At 35.0% G+C, this 22,667-nt stretch overlaps 2 protein-coding genes across 4 annotated transcripts; one reads left to right on the forward strand and one right to left on the reverse strand.

Annotated features, from left to right (window-relative positions):
- The first annotated feature begins 71 nt into the window (after positions 1-71).
- On the forward strand, positions 72-21,634 carry LOC147074403 (sorting nexin-2-like). 2 transcript variants are annotated; one of them, XR_015070252.1, is made up of 11 exons: positions 72-265; positions 2,089-2,238; positions 3,875-4,118; positions 6,284-6,466; positions 7,450-7,571; positions 10,212-10,418; positions 10,964-11,080; positions 11,302-11,421; positions 12,907-13,059; positions 18,528-19,099; positions 19,241-20,080. XR_015070252.1 is itself a non-coding variant. In XM_085943729.1 (10 exons), the coding sequence occupies exons 1-10, from the start codon at positions 167-169 to the stop codon at positions 18,576-18,578; spliced, it is 1,446 nt and encodes a 481-aa protein (XP_085799855.1). In that variant the 5' UTR covers positions 72-166; the 3' UTR covers positions 18,579-21,634. The 2 variants fall into 2 exon arrangements, 1 of the variants encoding a protein (XP_085799855.1); XM_085943729.1 differs by having other exon boundaries at positions 18,528-21,634.
- On the reverse strand, positions 13,766-16,857 carry LOC147074404 (uncharacterized). 2 transcript variants are annotated; one of them, XM_085943763.1, is made up of 3 exons: positions 16,239-16,857; positions 15,991-16,119; positions 13,766-15,847 (listed from the first exon to the last, which is right to left on the reverse strand). In XM_085943763.1, the coding sequence occupies exons 1-3, from the start codon at positions 16,306-16,308 to the stop codon at positions 13,908-13,910; spliced, it is 2,139 nt and encodes a 712-aa protein (XP_085799889.1). In that variant the 5' UTR covers positions 16,309-16,857; the 3' UTR covers positions 13,766-13,907. The 2 variants fall into 2 exon arrangements, with proteins under 2 accessions (XP_085799889.1, XP_085799887.1); XM_085943761.1 differs by having other exon boundaries at positions 15,991-16,332.
- Positions 21,635-22,667: the final 1,033 nt, after the last annotated feature.

The raw sequence follows: 22,667 nt of genomic DNA on the forward strand, positions 1-22,667 counted from the left end.
GTAATTTGAAATTCTTAAAATAATATTTGTGTGCAACGATGGCTGCTTGGGTAAATTTGATACACCTACCTACATTCATAGTGAACCGAGAAAACGCTAAATCAGTGTTACCGGTATCTGTGGTTGTCATATCGGTTTGATTAGTGGAAAATCAAATTGGACAATAATGGCTGAAGATAATATGGAAACTCCCCCTTTGTTCGAAACTGTTAATATCAAAAGGGACGAAGACGACGACGATGGGTTATTCGAATCTGCCATCCAGGTAATAATTCAGCGATCGATAAATTGTTATTAACCGCTTAAATTGTCCATTTGACAGTTGTTTCAAGTTGTCTGCATACGTCAATGCATTCTTATCACCGACTCGCCTCACTCACTTGAATTATATTCCGTCGTGTGTCGTCGAAACGTTAATTGGAGTACGAATATTATGCGTCGCGATAAACAATTTCTCTTTGTTCCAATTTTATAGAATGTTTTCGATCGATTCTGTTTACATTCTTTGTCGTAAGTAATTACATTCACATGATTGAAATTTGCATTAATTATAGTTTAAATCATTGTTCAATGAATTCATTGCTTAACTGCACGTTATTACGAACAGAATATTACAAATTTACATATTTTTACTCAACATATTCACCATTAAAAACCATATATTTCCTCGAATTGTTTTTATTGTACAATGGAAAAGAATGTTTATTACCTATATTATTATGAGAAATCATACAAGGTTCATCAAAAAATTGGTGCTAATTACTCAATAATTGCATTCAAATTACTGCCATATCATTTATTAATTAAGTAAACTTTTGTATTAATAAAATATTGCAAAATGTATCCTCACAATTCAACAATTCAGTTGTTTGTTTTGATGAATAACAAGATAAAAAACCTTGCTGCACGCTTGTGTACCATCCATTTTTACTTTTTTTTGAATTGTAATGAACGTAATCATTTTACAATTTCAAGTATTATTGGAATGTTCAGTACCCGTTTGTAAAAAATGATGCAAGGCTACATTTTTTAAAGAACTGTCCATTGATTGCAGGGGATTTCGTTTTAGAGACAGTTTTGATAAGTGAAATTTGGTGATCAATAGGAGATTTAAAAAAACAATTTAATGTCAGATGTTAAGAAGACGAAAAACAAATGTCATTATCCTATTTTAAATAGGTACATGGAGATATTTAAATTATTGTTTTTACAGTATATGAATGCTGTATTCATTACAAAGTAATTTAAAGAAAAGGATGGTTCTTGTCCATTTAGATCGTGGGTATTCTGCGAAAAAGCACCAAGTCAAAATTTTGCTGTTTTGACTTAATGATGAGGTAATCTTATTAAGAGTACACTCTATAGTCTACAAAAACACACACAGTCATATCTATAAACTGGCGAAGATAATTTATGTTATAAGTCAAAAAGACATACATCTATTCAGAGAAAAAGCACTAAATGGACTTAGTGCATTTGCTTCTCTCATTCTCAGGCTATATTCACAAAATTCTGCGTGCGAAACTGCACTAAGTCATACTGAAAGCAATATCACAGAAAGGAATTTGCCTTTTATATATATAAAAAAAGTTAAGACCGTCCAAACTTTCAAACTCGATTATCTCAAAACTAGTATTTTTGACTTAATGCTTATTCGCAGAATACCCACGAGATACAAAAAATCATTCTGCATTAAAAGGTCGATTTCGACAAAAACGGATATTCGACAAACCAATCCTATAGCGACTACATGTCAAAACAAATGTGAGACAAAGAAACTAGTCCTAACAATTTCTACTCGCCAGAGTCGCGATACACGAAGGCTACCTAGATTATATTTTGGCTTGTATTTCAAAGTTTCCAACTTAACTAATAATCAAGATGGACAGACTGAGCCAAGTTTCGTATGATGAGTCAAATTGTCAAATATTGCCAATTGGTACTATGTCATATTCAAAAATACTTGTTTAAATTTAAATAATGTGACATGCATATATATGTCCACTACCAGGTACAGAATCAAAAATAGAATAAATGTTTCTTAGTCTATGGTCCTCTTTCACAAGGTTTTCTTTTTTTAAATTTCAGGATTTACCTCCTTCCAAAGAAGAAACAAACGGATATGACAACATTGACGAATTTCCAAGTTTGAAAATTTCGAATGACGTAATCAACGAAGAGATGGAAAATGTACCGATAAGCAATCAAAACTCGGTCCATAGCCCTATTATGGAAGAGGTAATAAAACGATCCTTGTTTGAGGTTGTAATATATACCAAGTACTTATGCTTATGAATAAGGGTATATGGCACAGAAACCATATTTTATTTAGTATTTTCACTCTTAGGTATCTTTTCTCACGTGAGACAATTCAAGAGACAGATATAAAAAATTGAAAGTAATATTATAGTAGAATATGTTGGAGAAGTACCTACTGACTTACTCTCAACACTTCCATAATGATACTGTACCAATTCAAGTATCGACATGTTTGTTTCGGGAGGACCTACAAAAGATCTCTAGATTTAGAGAGATTCTTTTTAGATTTCTGAACTAAACAAATTTTTATAATGGGTAGTTTTTGATACGACACATGCAAGTGTCAGTACTTCTAATGCAATACCAATAACGATTCTTTTTCTTTCGAAACGACCCATAGATTCATACATAGTATGTATGTAAATATGCAAAAAAAGGTAAAATAACTTTAACTTCTAGCCGAGCATGTGCCTTAAAGTGATTTATGCATCGTGTATATTAACACGTATATATATACTGAAAACAGATCGTCAGCAGGGCCGAATTAAAACTTTGTAAGCTCCTGGGCTACAGGTTCTCTGGGGCCGTCCCAGTAAATTTTTTATTAATTTATTGGTAACAAATTTCACCAAAACAGTAAATTAGGTTTTAAATGACATTGTTTTCAATTGTCATGAGATTTAGTCTGTTTAGCCGTTTCTGTGCCATTATCGACCCGTGTATATTCATTACAAGCTTTTTCTTGGAGAAACTACTCTAGTCACATTAACTATCATTCAACAAAGTAAAACCCAGTTTCTATTTAAACAATGGGGAATGAACAAGTTAATCCATTGCTTACTGCAAGGGTGTACTTAGATAACAGAAGCTTGTATTACATGCATGTGGTTGAATTCATCAAATTGCCCAACAAAGTCATTTGTTTTTATCTCTTATTTGACAAAATTATTCGAGCTATATTTATTAACAGGGTACCGTACATGTGGTACGGGTGACATCCACGATAAAACTCTGAAATATGTGTGTTCGCATTGAGCATGATATGTGTGCAATTGGTTTGATATTGTGATTCCTCACTGTACACATAGTTTGAAAATCTAAACTTTGATTATTACTGTACTAGTCCGATAAAACCCAACTTTTTTGTTAACCTTTTCTATGCCTCACGATATTACTATGGCAGTATTTGACAGGCAGCAAATTTTTAACGGCACACATTGAATGTAGAGCGAAGCTCTTATTAAAATCGCTGTAGTATCTATAATTTGTGGCTTAGTATTTCATAATTATTCAAATAGATGTCGCTGTGTGTTTAATTTTTTAGATTATGTAAATCGATCGACAGTGGCTAATAATTTGAGTTTTAAGTCGGACGAGATAACTTGCGAAATTTGTATGTGCGGCTTGTCGATCACGACGGTCTCGTAGAGCGAGAAAACTCACTGAAGGCATAGATTCGGTTAATGCTTCTATTGGTCTGAAATGTTCACCGATGGGTAATGGGTAAGGGGAAACATGGGTGTTCTTGATTTAGTTTCCCAATTAATTGACATAAAGAAACCTTGCCATAGACAACGATTAACAAAATTGCAATGCATTTAAAACTTTGTTGTAGGTCACAACCGAAAGAGGGAACAATATAATAATAACGGTGACGGAGCCACAGAAAGTGGGAGAGGGAATGAGCTCGTTTGTGGCATACCGTGTCATAACAAAAACGAACATGCCAATTTTCTCGAAGCAGAACTTTGGCGTGTCGAGGCGGTTCAGTGACTTCCTAGGCCTGCATGATAAGTTGACGGAGAAGTATCTGAGGGCGGGCAGAATTATACCGCCGGCTCCTGAAAAGAGCGTCATAGGTAACTGAATGTTGTTTATTATTTTACGATTGCCGACTATTGATACTTATTGGAAATAATGGTTTTAAATTCAATAGTCTCTTTGAATCAGGTATACTCTAAATAATACCGTGTCCGGAAACTTGTACATATGCAGTTCGCCATATCACACTTTGCCGTGAAATGTTGTATCGGAAATTTATGGCCGTATATTAAAGACCATCCAACCTCTGGGTTGATAGTACTGACATAAAATTCATGTTTAAAAAAACACAGTTCTTGTCGGTTTACACTTTACAGGAAGCCAGCAGCAAACAAATTTTGAAAATAGACACTATACTGGATTATTTGTTAGGTTAGGTTAGGTTTTCATTCTTGAATTCATGAATTTTGCTAAAATCAGCTATGAAAATTGAATTAATGTTCATATTGAATGTAATAAAATAGGAGACCGTATTGTATACGGTCATCTTTTTCCGATAAGAAAGCTGACGGCGAACTGTGCCACGGTGAAATGTTTTACGTACAATTTACATGTAACCAAATAATATAATACAATTTGAATTTATGGATTTTTTCTCATTCAAGCTTTGGTTGTGTTACCACCAGGAAGTTTATAGATGTTCCATCGTAGTCATTAAATAATTTATTACTTTCTTAATACTTATTTCAATTTGGATTGATAAATATACTTTTTTTGAATGATTGCAGCAAAAATCATGTCAAATTAGGGATCGTCCATATGACGTCACACAATTTTCGGTATTTTTAAACCTCCTTCCATTATCAAAATTTAGCACAAAATCTTTTACCCCATGTCAAAATAACGTCACATGTTTGATCTCCACCCGGTTGCTTAAAAAGCAAATGAGTTTATATTTTGTTGATTTGTTTATTTGTGTAGAGCAGTGTTCTTCAACCTTTTAACACCTGCGGCCCGGCGAACATAGGAGAAATATTTCGCGGCCGGTATCAGCCAGAAATATAAATCAATATACATAGATACAAATATTGAAAATACCCAAATATCAGTAGATTTCTTGGAAATTCAGTATATTGGCAACGCTGATTCAGTGGTTACATGTAAATTGTAGGTACGTATTACATTTCACCATAGCACAGTTCGCCATGAACGTTCTTATCGGAAAGAGATGACAAATTATGTGTTGTTCGCGGAGTATTGCAGACAATAATGTTCCTTCAAGAATGAAAACCTAACCTAACTTAACATAACTAATTAACAAATAATCCAGTATGTCGGCCATTTTTTTGAAATTTGTTTGCCGTTGGCCTCCTGTAAACTAACAAGAACAGTGTTTTATTTAGGCATGAATTTTTTCTCAGTACTATACGACCCAAAGAGGTTGGATGGTCTTTTATATACAACCATATATTTCCGATACAACATTTCACGGTGAAGTGTGATATGGCGAACTGCATACGTACAAATTTCGGGACACGGATTCAGCAACCAGCATTTCATCTAGCGGGAATTCCTCGAATCGTGTAGCAGTATAGTCGGTTGAAAGCATGGTGAACGCTTTCGCGGACCAGCAACAAATTCATGTGGATCGACACCGGTCTGCGGACCACCGGATAAACAAAACTGGAGTAGAGGAATGGTGTTGGTTTGTGATATCACATTTTCTACCCTCTTCGTCATCACAGAGTGTGATGTCATATTTGATTGACTCCTTATGAAATAATGAATATTTAGATTTATAATGGAATTTTTTATACCAAAATCATTTCAGTGTTTAGGATTGTGTAAAAATTTAAGTTTAGCTGTATTTCAAAATAACAGGTTAAACATTATGGTTATTTTATTTGTGTAAGTACCCATGCGGTCTAAAGCCGGGTACCCATTAGTGAGGTGTTACTGTAACCGTTCCAGATACTGTAACCAAGTCTAGATGCGAAATAATTATTTATTAGGCTTGTGAACTAAATATTTAGCGTCAATACTGGTTACTGTATCTGCAACGGTCACAGTTACGGCTCGCTAATGAGTACCCTGCTTAAAAGGCATAGAAGACGGATGAAAACTCCGCATTGACTGTAAGACAAAATTTATTCAGTGCAATTTACTGTATAATCGTGATCTCTTCAGTCTTTAAGCTGGAAACATTATAAATCTGCAATACAATGACATGTTTGATTGATGTTGATTTCGATTTAAAATTCAGGAATGACAAAAATCAAAATGTCAAACCAGTCGTCGGATAGCTCATCAGGAGTGACTCCAGGAGGATCGGGAAGTTCAGAATTTGTCGAACGTCGCCGCGCCTCTTTGGAGAGGTACCTGAACCGCACCGCACAGCATCCCGTCTTGTGCATCGACCCAGACTTCCGGCAGTTCCTAGAAGCAGGTTTGATATTAAAAGTTTTCATTATGATCATTAGATATTAAGTTGTTGAAATATGAATGTGGAGCGGAAGTTTGTCAATGAAAAAAAAATTAAAAGGGTAAATTTAATAAACTAGTAGTGGTAATGACTTCGGGCCTTGTCAGTATTATTTCGTCAGTGTAAGAATTAGCAAGTCATTTAAACTATCGCACAATCGTCGCATCTACGGTTAGCATATTCTACTTCGATGGGATCGAAACGTTCGAAGTGCAATAATGCAGAGGTCAGCAGATTTCTCAATTGCAAACTTTATCAACAATGAATGACTCACAATTTACCGAATATTCATGCATATAATTAGCGGGTCGTAGTTGATGAGTTAATCAGTCTAAATACCTATTAGTATCAATAATCTCCATCCGGTCAGTAAGCTTAGTGTTAGTCGCTCCGCACAGCATTCTATTCCACACAGCTCGGACCTCGGAACAGTATCATAAGTATTGTAACATACCGCTCATGTAACATACTCTTGTACCAACTGTTTACGCTGCAAATAAAACTCGCACCTCCATCCATCGGAGCAACCACCAAATCTTGACTTGTCATCTCTCCTTCTGACGACTCTCCATCTACACCTCCTGGTCATCCCCAATCACAGCGGTATTTATCCACAATAATGAGACGCCGCAAAAATTTCAACTGTACTACTTGAAGGTACAAATTACAGAGACATTTCGGGTTGGAAGTGGCTCTAACGTAACATTTATCATTTATTACTGACATCTATGGTATTTTTGGAAAACTACTTTTTTTAACTAACTAGGAATTAATATCTAGTGTGGCAACAGGTGGCATTATACGTATAGTTAATACAAATTAATAGAAACATATTATTAAGTTCTTATGTTCACGTGCTTCTTGTATGGGCTGATATTTAAAAGATGATTGTAACATTCTGGAATAATTTTGTTTTGTCGTAATGTATTGTTTTTTTAATTTAACAGAAATAGATCTCCCTAAAGCGACAAGCACATCCGCGTTAAGTGGTGCCGGTGTCCTCAGACTGTTCAATAAAGTTGGCGAGACTGTCAACAAAATCACTTACAAAATGGATGAGACTGATTCTGTAAGTTGGCAATTCCTTTTTAACCTTTTGTGACAGAAATTTAATATTTTTTTGTTGGCGTAACTAAGAAATAAATACCATACAGCTCTAACTAAAGATTTAACTCACTTACTTATACTCTTTTTATTGGATATTTACAATAATTCAGAAAAACAACTGAACTAATAACGCAGCGGAGATTAAATTGAGGAAATTGTCAAAGAGATCCTGTTATCATAGGATTCGTAACAATAATTAAAATAAACATTCGTGTTTATTAATGTTTTTAAAGTTAATAAAACTAATCTAAACATTTTGTGAATGTGTTGTAAAATCGACTAACCCCTTTTAGATTAATCATTACTTAAATTTTATACGAAATCTCGTAGAATAATGTTGTAGTATAATGTTTATACAAAGTAACTTATTTACATGTTTCAATCCTGTTTCGCACATCAATTTTTAGGTATATGATGATCTGAATGAAAACTGCTAACTCATTTTTTAAATATATCACTTGTACCCATTTAATCCTCAGCTCTCCAAATTTTCTTTAATAGAATTTTATTGGCTTAAATTCGAATTACAACAAAATTTGAATTATAGCAAAATTCGAATTCTGGTAAAATTGGAATTATGGGTGTTTGAATTGGCAAATGTTTTCTGTAACACTGTGCAAGTCTGTTACTTTTCCATCTTTGTCAACCCGTTCGCTTTATACAAATAAACAAACACAGCTATGTATGAATTGTTTTTGATTTCTTTCATTTGCACAATGTGTCATCTTTTAATATTCTTATGAAATGTGTTTTGTCTTATTTATTTGGTTCACGACACGCATCGAGGGCAGAAGGACGGCAAGGTAAGAATTACCGTGCCGCACACGTAGCAAATGATTCGTAGAACTTTTTTTTGTTTACTCATTGTAGATTTAGTTATATTACATATTATATTGACCTTTTTCAACAGAATGCTATGAAATTTCTTTTAGAATTCTTCTATTCTATTTAGGAATACACTGTCTAATTTATAATTCATAATAAACAAATATTGGTAATGTTATTAAAGTAATATCTTGATCAAGCATATATATTATTTATTACAAAGATGGTGTGCAATGTTGTTATGCAACTAAAATTATTATCATTATTATTAAAGAAACCTTTGTATAAAATATTTATTTTAGATTTGCTACCGTTATACTATTGTAAAAACTACTGATTTTTGTATAAAGTGATGGTGAATTTTGTTTACAATTTTTTTTATTATTAGCGTAGTCGCCATTCAAGCAAAAGTTACTGTTGGCCAAAAATGTTCCTGTATTTTCAAATCAAGATTTTAGCATGTTAAGTCATTGAGTTTGGTTTAGTCATTCGTCAAGTACAATATTTTATCCCACTTACTGACACTTTTCCTCCTTTTAAGGCCTTGTCCAGATGGTGCGATTTCACTTGCGCCAGGCACAAGCATTCACTGGACTCTCGACAACGCGGCGTTATTATGGCCATTCCAAAATGAATTATGATCACTTTGAGCTCAAAACGACAGTTTTATAGCCATTTCAAAATAAATTATGTCACCTATACAATGGCAAGAATACATCTTGTCAGTTATTGCGACATATAAAATCTCAAAGGAACCGTATGTAATGATTGAGTTGTTGGCCTTTCTTCTCGCACTCGCGCTTGTTTTTTATGCTGATTAAAAATGAATTACATCACCCAGCTTGTTCACTGCCAAATGAAACGCGTTGTATGGGCGCAATTCATTTTTGCTACTCAAGCGTAATAAGCGCCTGGGGTCTTCAGAGTATTTTTTAAAAATCCGTTATCGTATTTAATGCAAATCTATCAATTCTACTGATTGATAGTAACTTTTGCCTGAATAGCATTAATTATAAGCACCGTTTTTTGTAGTCTTATCAACAATAATAATATAATCTATGATATATAAATAAGAGTACCTAGTGTTTATATCAATTTGTTTTTAGCGTAATAGTAGATTATTTTGTATTTAACAAAATTATTAAAGTGGGTCAAATGTATCAAATTTCTGTTTTGTACATTCTACAGATATTATAGTGTACACTTTAATAACTTTATTTTGGATATTTTAAAATATGATAACAAATAATTATATTTTTATAATTTTTCCATATGAAGTCTTATAGCTGTGTTATTTATTTGCATAAAGGTGATAACTTTAATTTGTTATTTACACATTTTTACTTGTTATATAAGTATAATGAAAGCTTTTCTAAAATGTAGAAATATCTTATTTATTTTTGTAGATTAGTAATTTATTGATTTCCTTTTTGATTTTATCTTTTAAAATTAATTAAGTAATTTGATAAAAAAACCTAATAATATATGAGGGCTATTTAAGAAGTATCTTAACCTTTGTTTTTCCTGCGGAAACAAATAAAGCGAGGGAGGTCTCCTACGTTGGGGTGTGAATTTTTTCCCACATCCAGAGAGTGTCAGTCTATGAATGAGGGAGTACTCGGCCCGTGTCGAATTTTCAGTCAGATTTATTCTGTCAAATGTGTTTAAAAAATCATGAAACCCGTTCTGTATCAATTACAAGAATGACAATGTAAAAAATTGCATGATATTTATTGTTATTGTTACACTATTTCAAATGGAATTATCATCGTTTCAGTGGTTCGAAGAGCGGTGTGGAATGGTGGAGGCGTTAGACGCAGCACTCCGTCGCTTGCATGCGGCTGCAGAAGCCCTGGCCGGGGGAAGGAGAGAGCTGGCGCTGCTGGCGGGAGGGGCGGCTCGCTCTGCTGCAGCTCTGTCCGGGGCTGAAGAGCATGCTGCGCTCGCCAGGGCACTTTCACAACTAGCCGATGTGCAAGAGAAGGTATGCCGTCATTTATTTAAAGAATTATTGTAATATTTTATTCAACCCTCCCTAAATTAAAGATGTAGAAAAAATCTTCTATAGAGACTGGCCCAATGAAGCCTTTCATCCTGTCATGCCCCAGCATTGGAGCATAGGGCAAGCACAAGTTCGCTCCACTTATCTCGGTCTATCGCCAACTCTTGCTGCAGATTAATTTGCAGGTACTGTCCCACATTTGTACTCTGAGATTTATCTGCCATGGCTGCTCTGAATTAAACCGTTTCAAGCATAACATAAATTTATACGATGACTATTCATTTAGGGTATTTACATGAACAAACACAAATTGTAAATAACAATATCATAAAACATCAAAATTGGCCGACATTTTGTTTAAGCCACTGGGTGGTACTAATTCAATCTCGCTAAAAAATTCTAGAATCGGCATCTAGTGTTGTGATACAAAATGTTCATATGAATTCCTCGACTTACGACTGAACTATGTTCCTCCAATTCGATCGTAAGTTTAGCTGGTTTAATAGATTTTTCAATTTCATTTTCAGGTGGAAAATCTTCATAACGAACAATCGAATACGGACTTTTATATTTTGTGTGAGCTTCTCAAAGACTACATCGGCTTACTAGGCGCCATCAAAGAAGTGTTCCACGAGCGTGTCAAGGTATATATTCCTATATTTTAGAGAGATAATCGTCATGCTCATGACTGAGGATTGTGATCAATGAAATACTGCCGAATTCTGGATTAGCTTTCTACATATTACCCTATTTGCAAGTTTTGTGGCGGATACTATGGGTTTTCCAGTGAATTATTTTACCGCCTGATCTCTCCATTTTAACAGTGTTCGGTTCTCCATCTAACCGTTAATATGTTTTTTTGTAGGTATTCCAAAACTGGCAACACGCACAGATGCAATTGAACCGCAGAAGAGAGAACAAAGCCAAAGCAGAATTAGCGGGACGCAACGATCGCATGGAGCAAGCAGCTGCTGAAATTATCGAGGTAATTCATTATTTTAATCTTAATAACATGAAGGAAAAAGAAGTAAATAAGCGAGGTCCAGACCAACATCTGTAGCACTAGGCTAATCCAGGTTTGATATCACATGTCCACCCTTAGTAGTTAGCGAATTTTACTGAGCTTAACCTGTTCTCACCAATGAAAGGGGTACATTTGAGTTACTCGACATTCTCAACTCATTCAAATTTGGGGCATTGTACTACTATGTGTACAATGTCCTCGTGAATATTACATTCATCGCACCGCTCCTTCCCAGGAGAGCATCAAATCTATTATGTATGCCCCCGAGTGGGAATCTATCCACATGTTTTGGCACATTTTCTTCATTGACTGCCTGTCCAAGCAATTCGAGATCCACTCATCTGATTGGCTAGCTTTTTTGTCAGATCATCTGCTACTTCATTGCCCTCAATTATATGTAATGCAATCCATTGATTGTATAGGATAGCTCAGTTTTTTGTTTGCATTTGATCTAATCATTAATGGAGTATTATAATATGCTCTTATAGTTATGTGACAGAGTAGCCGCAGCGTGGTGTTGTATAGCACTTCTGCGCCTTTATTCCATGTTACCCACCGCGAGTGGAATGTATCGCACTAGGATTATTGAATTGTCATTACCTTGGTTACTTTAGGGAAATACCTAGAATTGAAATAATGCAGCTGGAGTCTGCTAATATGACACCGAATTCAGCTGTCATCATTGTCGGTCTGGTATCAAAAGAACTGGTTCTGCTCTATTCAATTTTTTTGAATCATCTATGTAGAGATGGGCGCATCTTACATATTGTGAGGTTGCTGCCTAAAAAAAATTAAAAATTAATTAAATTATTAGCTCAAGTAAGTTACAACAAAAAATCTTGGAGTGATACGTGACATTGGTTAGTAATTAAAGTAATACATACGAGGTGTTTCGAAACAAAAATGGCAGTTTTTAAAAATTAATAAAAACAAAAATGGAATTGTTCACCAACTGCCACCAGTATATTGCCGTTTTTGTTTCTATCGATTTTTAAAAACTTCCGCTTTTGTTTTCAGACACCTCATACCTACTTTGATTTAAAAATATAAAAGTCGATCGTCAATAGTAACTCAATTTGGAAAGCGCTTCAGAGAGTATTAAGAGCCATCAGTTAAAATTTGTTGCAATTAAGTATGGTACCTATAGCATAGTGCTCTATGTGAATAGGCGTGAAACCCAAGAGATGCTGGTTCGATTCCAGCTGGGTGTCGTATTTTTTTCAAAAATGGTTTTTTCTATTGGTTATATATTTCTCAGAAGTGTTTTCAAAATTATGTATGTTAAATAAATTATATACAGTACAGTATGCTTGATGCATGAACAGATAGATGTGGACAAAGAAGAAGAAGAATACAAAGTTATTACAAAATTATTCAATTACCTCACTATTGAAAAGGATAATATTTATCTTTAGCTTTAGTCTCATTTAGTATGATTTTTTTTAGTGGGAGGCAAAAGTTGAAAGAGGCCAGCAAGAGTTCAACAACATCTCGAGTATGATCAAGAAAGAGATGGAACTGTTTGAGGTGGCCCGCGTCAGGGAATTCAGAGCCACCATCATTAGGTACCTGGAAGACCATATGGCCCACCAAGCGCAGGTAATTGACTCATGCAAATTACAACTGAAACAATCCATAGATATCATTGACATTATATCGTCGCCGTAGATGTCAAGGGAGCCAGTCCACAAAATCATAATGCTGAGAAATCGGCGCGCAAAGATTTTGTGTGACAAAAAAAGGAACAGTTTTTGTTGTAACTTTTTTATTTTTAAAGATAGAATTGTGAAACTTTGAACGTAGATACTTTGTGATATTATCTTTTTATTATTTTGAATGAATAACTAAAAAAAATTGTATTTTAAAAGTAATGTGTGTTATATCTCTTGACCACTGAATATTGACATGTACAGTTGGCATACTTGTGCGGTAGTCAAAAGAGTTAGGCCTCTTATGCCTGTTGAACACTGAGAATTTGTGGACAAAGCACTAACATTTTGTGGATATACTCTAAAGAAAAGTCTATTATTGACCTTTTATGGTGCCCACCTTAACCTAGAATCTACCTGATTTCATTCAGTATGTGAACATAGTCGTCTCTAAACAAAAAGTTAGCTTTTCAAAAATATAATTACATTGTTGTTTTAATTTAATCAAACGCTTTTTTTGTAGTACTTATTCCATTTTTAATCAATAAATTAGGACCGGTTTCATCCGCCTCAGAGGGACATTTTCAACTTGTTCATTTCAGTTGAAAATGTCCCTATGAGGCGGACGAAACCGGTCCTAATTTATTGATTAAAAGTGGAATAAGTACTACAAAAAAATTGCGTTTTATTAAATTAAAACAACAATACAATGCAGTTACACCATGAATTGACAGTTAACAAAATAAAAGAAAAAAATATATAATTACAATTAAGTTACAATAAAACTAGACACACATTTTAATCATCTCCATCGCTCTCTGAGCTGCTGTTTTTCTGAGTTGGACGATCTTCAGGCTCCAAATTTTTATAGAAGTCGTGATAGGTTGACGGAATGCTACCTTTTTGGCATAGTTTTGACAGATCTTTTAGTTTACCTTGGTCAATTCTAGGTTTGGAACTGTACAGCCTTGGTACTTCTAGGGTAGGTACGTTTCGATGCCGTCTTCGCTGGATTTGTAGTGACTCAAAGTTATTCTGGCTCAATTGGTATTTATAAAAGATAGTCGTGGGTTCACCTTTGCGATATTGGAACCACTTTACCTTTAGCCACTTCATTTTGTCTCCATTTTCCGACAGAGTTTTATTGGTCATCACTTGACTGCAATATTTCTTGTAATCGAAGAAGTCGGAATATGCCATTTCCACAACCTTATGGTAGGGGTTACTAGTTTTCGCGGTACGGGCGACCATATACCATCCTTCTGGTGTGAATACGTCCACTTTCCTTCCTCGGGCCTCTATTGTGGAGTGCACAGAATCGCACTCCATTTCGGAGTGCCCTGATTCCATAAATTTTTGGTTTATTGTGTTGATGGGCAGCTGTTCCACGGCACGTAATAACATTGTAGATACAACTGAGTTGCGATTTTGACCTGAAGCTGTATCCGAATACAGAGTTACTTCTTTTTTGGGGCCTACTGAAACCAAGAGCTTCCACAGGCACGTGGCGACCTCCGAAGCACCCTTTGTACCTGCACCTTCATGCCACATGTAGTTCGTCGCTTGTCTAGTAGCCAGGTCATACACTGTGAAATTGTAGGTTTTCAGCTTTTTGGTATAATACAACTGTCCTACTTGCAAACTTGGAGTCAACAATATTTTTTCCAGATCCATGGTAAAGCAACTAATTGTTGGATCACACATAGCTTGGGCCTTGTCGATTTTTTTGTGTTCTCTCGCTTCCTCTTTTCGAGTCAAGTGCAGTTTGTATTCCTCCTCGTCTTTTGCCTTCTCTTCGTCTGACTTGTTCTTGTACTGAGTACAAAAGTCACACTGATCCTTTTTAGGAGTGTGAAAGCCGTAGTTAAATTCTGTGACAAAGATCGATTTGTAGAAGCCGTGCTTTTCTGGTTCAACATTATGCTCCTTGCAATACTCTACATAGTCCATGTAGATACGAGTCTCGCTCAAACCAGAAGGCAAGTATTTTCTCTTACTGCTGCTCCGGCAGTAATGGGAAGCAACTACGGGCAACGATTTGATGTGGTCCCTGATTATGTTCCTCACTTCCTCTGGTTTTTTGTTGGGCGGTTCTTTGTGACCTCTCCGATCTATATCAGTGACACCTGAAGGAGTCAACTTTTTCATTGCATTTTCAACTTTTTTGCTCGAGATGTCATATGTCGCCAAAAAGAACTGTTTGCACACTTGGGCTCTCAATTCATTACACATCACAGAGTATTGCAAGGTATACTCTCGTTTGGTGCAGTCTCCATGGTACCTTCGTTTCACTGGGATACGATTTATACTGTTACCAATGAAGGCCCATCTTGCTCTTTCGGAATCCAGACTCAGATAGTCGGCCAACATTTGCTCCCGCTGTGATTTTCCTATTTTGGATGTGCATTTATAATGGCACTTACAGTTAACTTCTCTTATCGCCCTTGCTCGAATTTTTTTTCCGGATCTGCTTTGATATTCGCTGCCTGCCATTCTCAATATCTTTTGTGAATTCCGCTTCCACATTTTTGGGTTTCGCTTGCGTTTCCTACTTAAATCATCTGTAGTCTGATCTGTAGAAGTGGGGATGGATGATACAGGATTGTTACTATGGTTGCTCTCGGTTATTTCAGAAGTATAAGTTCCTGAAACATTAATGTTGTGTTGATAATATGCAGGTTCCTGCTGGCATGACTCATTTGAATCTAGTAGTGTTGGTGCCAGGTTGACGTTCCAATCTGTAAAACAAAACAAAGTAGTTTATTTCTTTGAAACTACCAAGGTAAATATTAATAATTTGTTATTAGCAAATGACTCTCTGATGGTCACAGGTTTTAATCAAACCAACAATTATTGATAACCAACAAATTAAAATATTGACCTCCCACGTGTGTGCTTGGAGAGACATTTTGGAGCTCTGTATATATGGCTGGACCAGCAATCTTGTCCGGAGCTTGCATATTCAGCTCGAGGTCTGCACATCCAGCTTGTACGGCATTCCCGTGAGAGTCTGTAAAAGAAATAAAACTAATACAGCTTGCGCACACATTACTCATTGCTGTCAAAGCAGCCTGAATCAACATTTTTAACTAGTAAGTGTTTTTAGCTCAATATTTCATCGACACTTACCTTTACGGGTATGTTGATTAGTAGAATTTAAAACGGCTGCAACCATTAGTCTCCCACGTGAATAGTTCATTATTTAGCACCTTTTCTCACTGAATCACAACTGAATACAACAATCACACTAAATACACTGAATAAAAATGCTTACAGTCGCAAACCCAAAGAAAAAAGATCACCAAATAAACCAACCGCAATGTTAGTATGAATAATATGACACGATACAGGTGCTGGCGTGAATAACCCGACTCGCTAAACTCAGTTTTCTCTGTTTCTTATGCTGAGTTAGAGCAAGACAACACTATAAATCTTTGTCGAATGTGAGCCGAGGCGTGCGTACCGGGCCACAGATTGAGCGGGAAGTCCCAGTGGTCAACAGCGTTAAGTCACATAATCATGTGAAATTATTCGGAAGTCAAAAGACTTATGCGGCTTGTCGTCATTGACTACTTTAATGTATGTGTGCTAGGTCTATTGGCAATTTACAAAATACTCATACATAGGGCTTTTTGTGGCTCAAATCCATTGACCACGGCATCTTTGATGGTTTTAAAATGCTTTTGTGTACTTAACTCATTTTCGCCAAATGTGTGGCTTGACTCCCTTGACATCTACGGCGACGATATACATGTCACCATTTGATTGTATCATGCCCATGGACCGCACAATGGGGGGCTGATAGGGCTCTAACCTGGGGGCCCGGCGTGACGGGTCAACCAGATACGTGAGATAAACACACATTTACTTAAAGAGTATCAACATTAAAAAAAATATATGGTTGTACAATAGGCTATATTTCATTTTGATGTTTCGATACTCAAAGATACAAAAATTCGCTAAAATACACTGGATACCTTTAATTTACCTCGAACACTGCTCTAACACTAGAGTAGACTGTAACACTGCCTTGAACCTTGGCCTATAGCAGGGGGGGGCAAACTGCGGCCCGCCGGGTATTTTTTTGCGGCCCGCCATCATTAAGTGTACTTCTGATTACGAATAACTTTTTTATAATTTTTTAAAAAATATTGACAATAAATTAAAATTTGTTTACAAATAGTACGCGATCCATTTTCAATAGATATTGATAGTGTACCGACAGAGCTACAACGTGAGATTATTGATCTGCAGTGTGACACTGATTTAAGAGAGATGCATCGTCGTGAAGAAATCTCCAAATTTTACAGTGCCCTTAATTCAGACAAATTCGACCAACTTAAAGATTATGCAAGAAAAATGTTCATTATTTTTGGATCAACCTATATATGTGAACAAACATTTTCGATCATGAACCTCAATAAAAATTCTTTACCATCAAATATCTCCGATGCCCATTTACAAGAAGTTTTGAGAATATCAACTAAATTAACACCTGAATTTAAAAAAATGTTAAAAAATGTACAAAAGTTTCATTCTTCTCATTAATTTTTTTGTAATGTTTATTTTTCGTGATAATAAATAATAGTGTATATCTAAAAATGGTATTTTACTTGCGGCCCGCCGCTCATTTTGAATTCTTGAATTTGGCCCTCCATCCAAAAAGTTTGCCCCCCCCCCTGGCCTATAGGTAGGGGAGGGTCCTGGGCCTGGCCTGGGGGCCCGTTTCAGGATGTGGGGGCCATGATCGTGCCTAATTTAAATACACATAAATAATTCGATTTGCATATTCAGTGGTTCTCAACCAGTGGTCTGCATAAATTTTCTGGTTGTCCGTGTATTTTTGGCGTCCAAATGTCTATGTTAATAATTCCAATAAAATCTTCAAAACTCGTGTTTGTGCATTGTGTCTTTATTGTTAAAATAATTCTGCGTTAGCGGTCCGCAAAACATTTCTCCTATTTTCAGTGTTCAGTAGCATCATAGCACTGATTAAATAATTTTTAATCAAGGCAAATATTTAATAATCATAACCACACTTGATGCCCGAGCGGTGACATGGCTTATAATGTCAAGGATAGTTTACGGGTTCAAATCCTGTGTCTTGCAAATTCACATGTTGTTTTTTCATCGTGTGTTTAGAGTGTGAACCTAATAGGTTGAGCAAGTGGCTAATTGTAATGTATTATCAATTTTTTGGCAACACCTGCTATCCAGTGTTGTATTCAAATAATGTATTATTTTTATTACGGTTTGTTAAAATCTTTTGAACTAATAATTTTACTAAATTATTATGGAAGGACCCCCTTGTCTTTCATATTTTTTCTTGGATTATATTATTTCGTGAGAAATAAATAAGTACCTTTAAATTTCATTACTTAGGTAAATGGATAATATAGACTTTTGTTATGTTTTCAGCTAATCAAATACTGGGAGGCGTTTGTCCCCGAGGCGAAAGCAATCGCCTGAGGCTCAAACAAATTGTCATCATACAACTTGCCCAACGGCAAATGGTGATGATGATTCACGGTTCAATTCCAAAAATATATTAAATAAACAGTGTTATTAATTGATTCGTTTGCCGCGGTACGCCGCGATCGAAAGTTTTTGTCTTTGTGTACAATTTCTTCTGCGCTTTTAATTGTACACCATCGATTCAATTCCAATATTCTTTATCCTAGTGTTTAAGGCTACATAAAAGACTTTTATATTATGTATCAATAGAGATGGTCATAATCATATTTATGACGCGTCTTATCTGGTGTTTTCTAATTATTGTGTATATGTATAGGTTAATTCTGGTTAATTTCCTATAAAATTTATGATATTTTATTACACATTTCTGTATCTCAATGGGAAATAAGTTATAATATTGAATATTAGTCTTCTGTTGCAGAAAATATTGATGGGTTTAATGAATTCAATAAGAATGTTAAAGTTTTCTTTCCACGATGGCTTACTTCTTTGTCGTTTCCTCATAACTGAGGATCGTGATAACCTTGAATATCAGTTATCTTCTCGGAATTAAAGACTCTCTACCCTCTTCGGTTCTCTGCTGTCCTCAGTAGGTTCCAGGGCGCTGACTCTTTTCCTCTGCTTTGCCTTCCCTGGAGGTTACCCAAAACTACCAGTCTCTCTAGGTTATCCGGTCCACGCTGTATAATATGTCCAAAAAACTGCAGAGTGCGTCTCAGACATATTATTATCGAGAGCCGTTCCTTTACTTGGAGTTTGTCCTGTGCTCTTTCCAAGAAATGCGAAGCATTCAGTGTCAACAGCGTTTCGAAGGCATCATTGCCTTCCACTCCCTTGCCTTCAGAATCCATGGCTCGACAAAAATATGGAGAACACTAATGTTTGTAGAAGCATCATTTTCATGGGAATTGAAATTCCTCAATCTTTCCATTAAGTGGTAAGACGTGTTTCGCATTTTTTGCAATCTGTGTGCGCCTTTTTATCTCTGCTACACATTTACCTTTTCCACTAATGGTCAATCCCAAATTTTGGAGTATACTTGTTGCTGGTAGAAGGCTAGCCCGATCGATGTTGTGATGTAGAGAAGTTAAATTTTGAATTGATAAATGTTGCCATCTCATCGAATGACATTGACAAAGTATAACAGATTATTAGCAAACGATTGTTTATGGTTAATAATCAATAGTAACCCATCAATTTGGTTCTTTGGATTTCACAAAATATGTATGATTATCAGTTTTCTTGTATATAATGTTAAACCTACTACTTTATACTATAGGCATATAAATAAACTTATATTTCTTATTGTAATCTATTTAACCCTTAAATGCATGGTGGTGACACTTTAATGGTAACACTTTTCTAATTGAATGTTTTATATACATTATAAATTAATGGTGGCACGTAAATGGCAATTGGCAATAAAAACTATAACTATTTTGTCAGCACGCTTTATCCATTGCATTGTATGTTTTCAAATAAAATTTCATTCACACAAAAATATAAGTAATTAATAATACAGTTTGTTGCTGAAAGGCAACACCATGCAATTAAGGGTTAAAGAGATTTTTTTGTGATATTTGGGACATTTTTAATTTTCATTATTATTCACTGGTATTTTTGAACAACTTGTCTCAAATTATATTAATATTTATTATACTGTTCACTGCCAGGTAATATCTGTGTGCGAAAAGGAGAAGGCGTTAAGTCTTAAATCGCTACTTTTCAGGACAGCCAAAAGAATATTAATTTTTAGACCATATTCTATGGAAACTCCAATGTTTCTTTATGTAATTCCTTTTTCTTATTTGTGCATGTGTGTATTATGGTTCATTTGCCATCTTCAACTCATTTTTCGATTTATAAAACTTATCACCGTGTTCCTGTCACCCACAGATATATTATACAATTTTATTATGTTGCATCTCATTGTTATCGAATATAGTATATACTAATAATATCAAATCGTCAAAGGATAGCGCTATGTTAAAAAGCTTAACTGGCTCTGTCTTCAGCGAGTTTTTTCACTCTATGATGCCGAGATCGACAGGCCGGGCATACAAATTTCGCGAGTTATCTCGTCCGACTTTAAACTCAAATTACTAGCCACTGTCGATGGATTTGCATAATCGAAAAAATTAAACACACAGTGACATCTGTTTGAATAATTATGAAATACTAAGCGACAAATTATCGGTTTTACAGCAATTGTAGTAAGAGCTTCGCACTACATTCAACGTGTATCGTTAAAAATCTGCGGCCTGTCAGATACTGCCATAGTAATATCATGAACCATAGAAAAGGTTAACAAAAATACATCTGATATTTAAATGCATGAATATTGTAAATATTAATGAATTTATTATTTGTATCAGTTCTCATAATACAATCATGTGGTGATGTATTCATACCGATGATTAAACACCAATAAATTTCATAAATGTAATTGAGGTTAATAAAATTCTGGTTAGAGATAAAAAATAAATAAAATCGTTTATAAAGATTACGTCATAGTAGGTATCTCAAAATAATCGTCCAAAATTTTTATGACTTGTTTTTATAACACTATTATAAAAGAACGTATAAATTTAGGAAAGAAAATAATGATATCTTGTTTATAATAAATGTATTATATTTGATTACTAATTTGACCAGCAATTTGGATGCTATACTACGTGATTGTGACCTTATGGCGTTGCTTCGTTATTATAATAATGTGGTGTCGCAGTCCTGTGGTTAAGCATAACCTATACATAGTCTTTGGCAATTTTAAATTGGTCAGTAATTCAATTACTTGAGTTTAACAAATGGAAAAACAATGTTAAATTAAGTCGCTTTTGGTATAATGTATTAATTACAATCCTCAATAATGTCTAAATCAAACATAATATTTCATTATGAGTAAATCAAAGTTTTCACCTCGTATTGATAAATTGTATAAAATATTAAAATTACCTAATCGTGAGCCTAATACTACAAGGTTCTAAGTGTTTCGCCAAAAACGAAAACTTAGAACCTTGTTCTCCACTCGCATAATGTGAATTTTGTATAAAAAAAAATATATTTTTTATTTTGTTTATCGTGTGCTCAACTATATTATTATTTTTGTCACATTTTAAAAACATGTTAACTATTAAATTTATAATGTTTAATTAAAATTATTTTGAAGGAAAAATTTCATTTTACTAGTGTTTTTATAGTTTGGAGTTTTTTTGGGCTGGATAATTGAAGTGGTGATTATAGGAAATTCAGTTAGTTATAAAATTTACAGTTTAGATAACTGGCAGGCGCGTGAAAAACTAATCTAGAAATAATAACGCATTTAAAAAGGTGGTTAATTTAACTGTTTTTTTGAATGTGAGACTGATTGGTAAAGCGTTATCTTTTATAGTAATAATATAAGAATCCGTATTATGACATTCGAATTATCTTTACCAGCCAGGTGCATGTTGCTACTAAAACATAGTTAATTTAGTCACTGGTTTCATGTTCTTAAAACAGTAGAAGACAGAAGATATTTTGAGTATGGCCATCCGCTCACAGAATACTCAAAAAAGACGAGACTGATACTCCTGTATCTAGCTAATGTATTTCAATGGCGGCTCGCTGACGGCAAGACTGGAATCTCTCAGTTTCAAAACGTTCGCGACCGAAACCGAAGAGACGCGACAAGCTAGTCTCCCAGTCACCAAAATCATAATATGTTCTTACCAAAATTGGTAACACCGAACTGAACTGAACAAGAAATATCAAGTCAAGACGTCAAAAGTTAAAGCTGGGCGAACCGATTTTTAATTAAAAATATGTGGCAGATGTTGAAAAATACTCCTGCCTTTACAGGCTGCCATTACAGGCTGCCAGAATATTCCCATAAAGATATTAAGGAAAAAGCTTAGAATGAAGTAGGAAAGACAATAGGTTTGACAGTTTGAGGTTATGAGATTATTAGGTTTCAGTAGCGCCGTGTGCGAAGCATCAGTCACTGGCCAGTTTATGAGTTCCATCACCAACCAGTTCGTCACATTTCAGTTTTTGCGTTAGCGGATGGCCTATGTCTTATACATTTTTATCGCGGTAGCATTT

Source organism: Rhyacophila brunnea, unplaced genomic scaffold, assembly GCF_057557595.1.
Source record: "Rhyacophila brunnea isolate RB1 unplaced genomic scaffold, BYU_Rbru_1.0 scaffold_16, whole genome shotgun sequence".
Classification (NCBI taxonomy): Eukaryota; Metazoa; Arthropoda; class Insecta; order Trichoptera; family Rhyacophilidae; genus Rhyacophila; species Rhyacophila brunnea.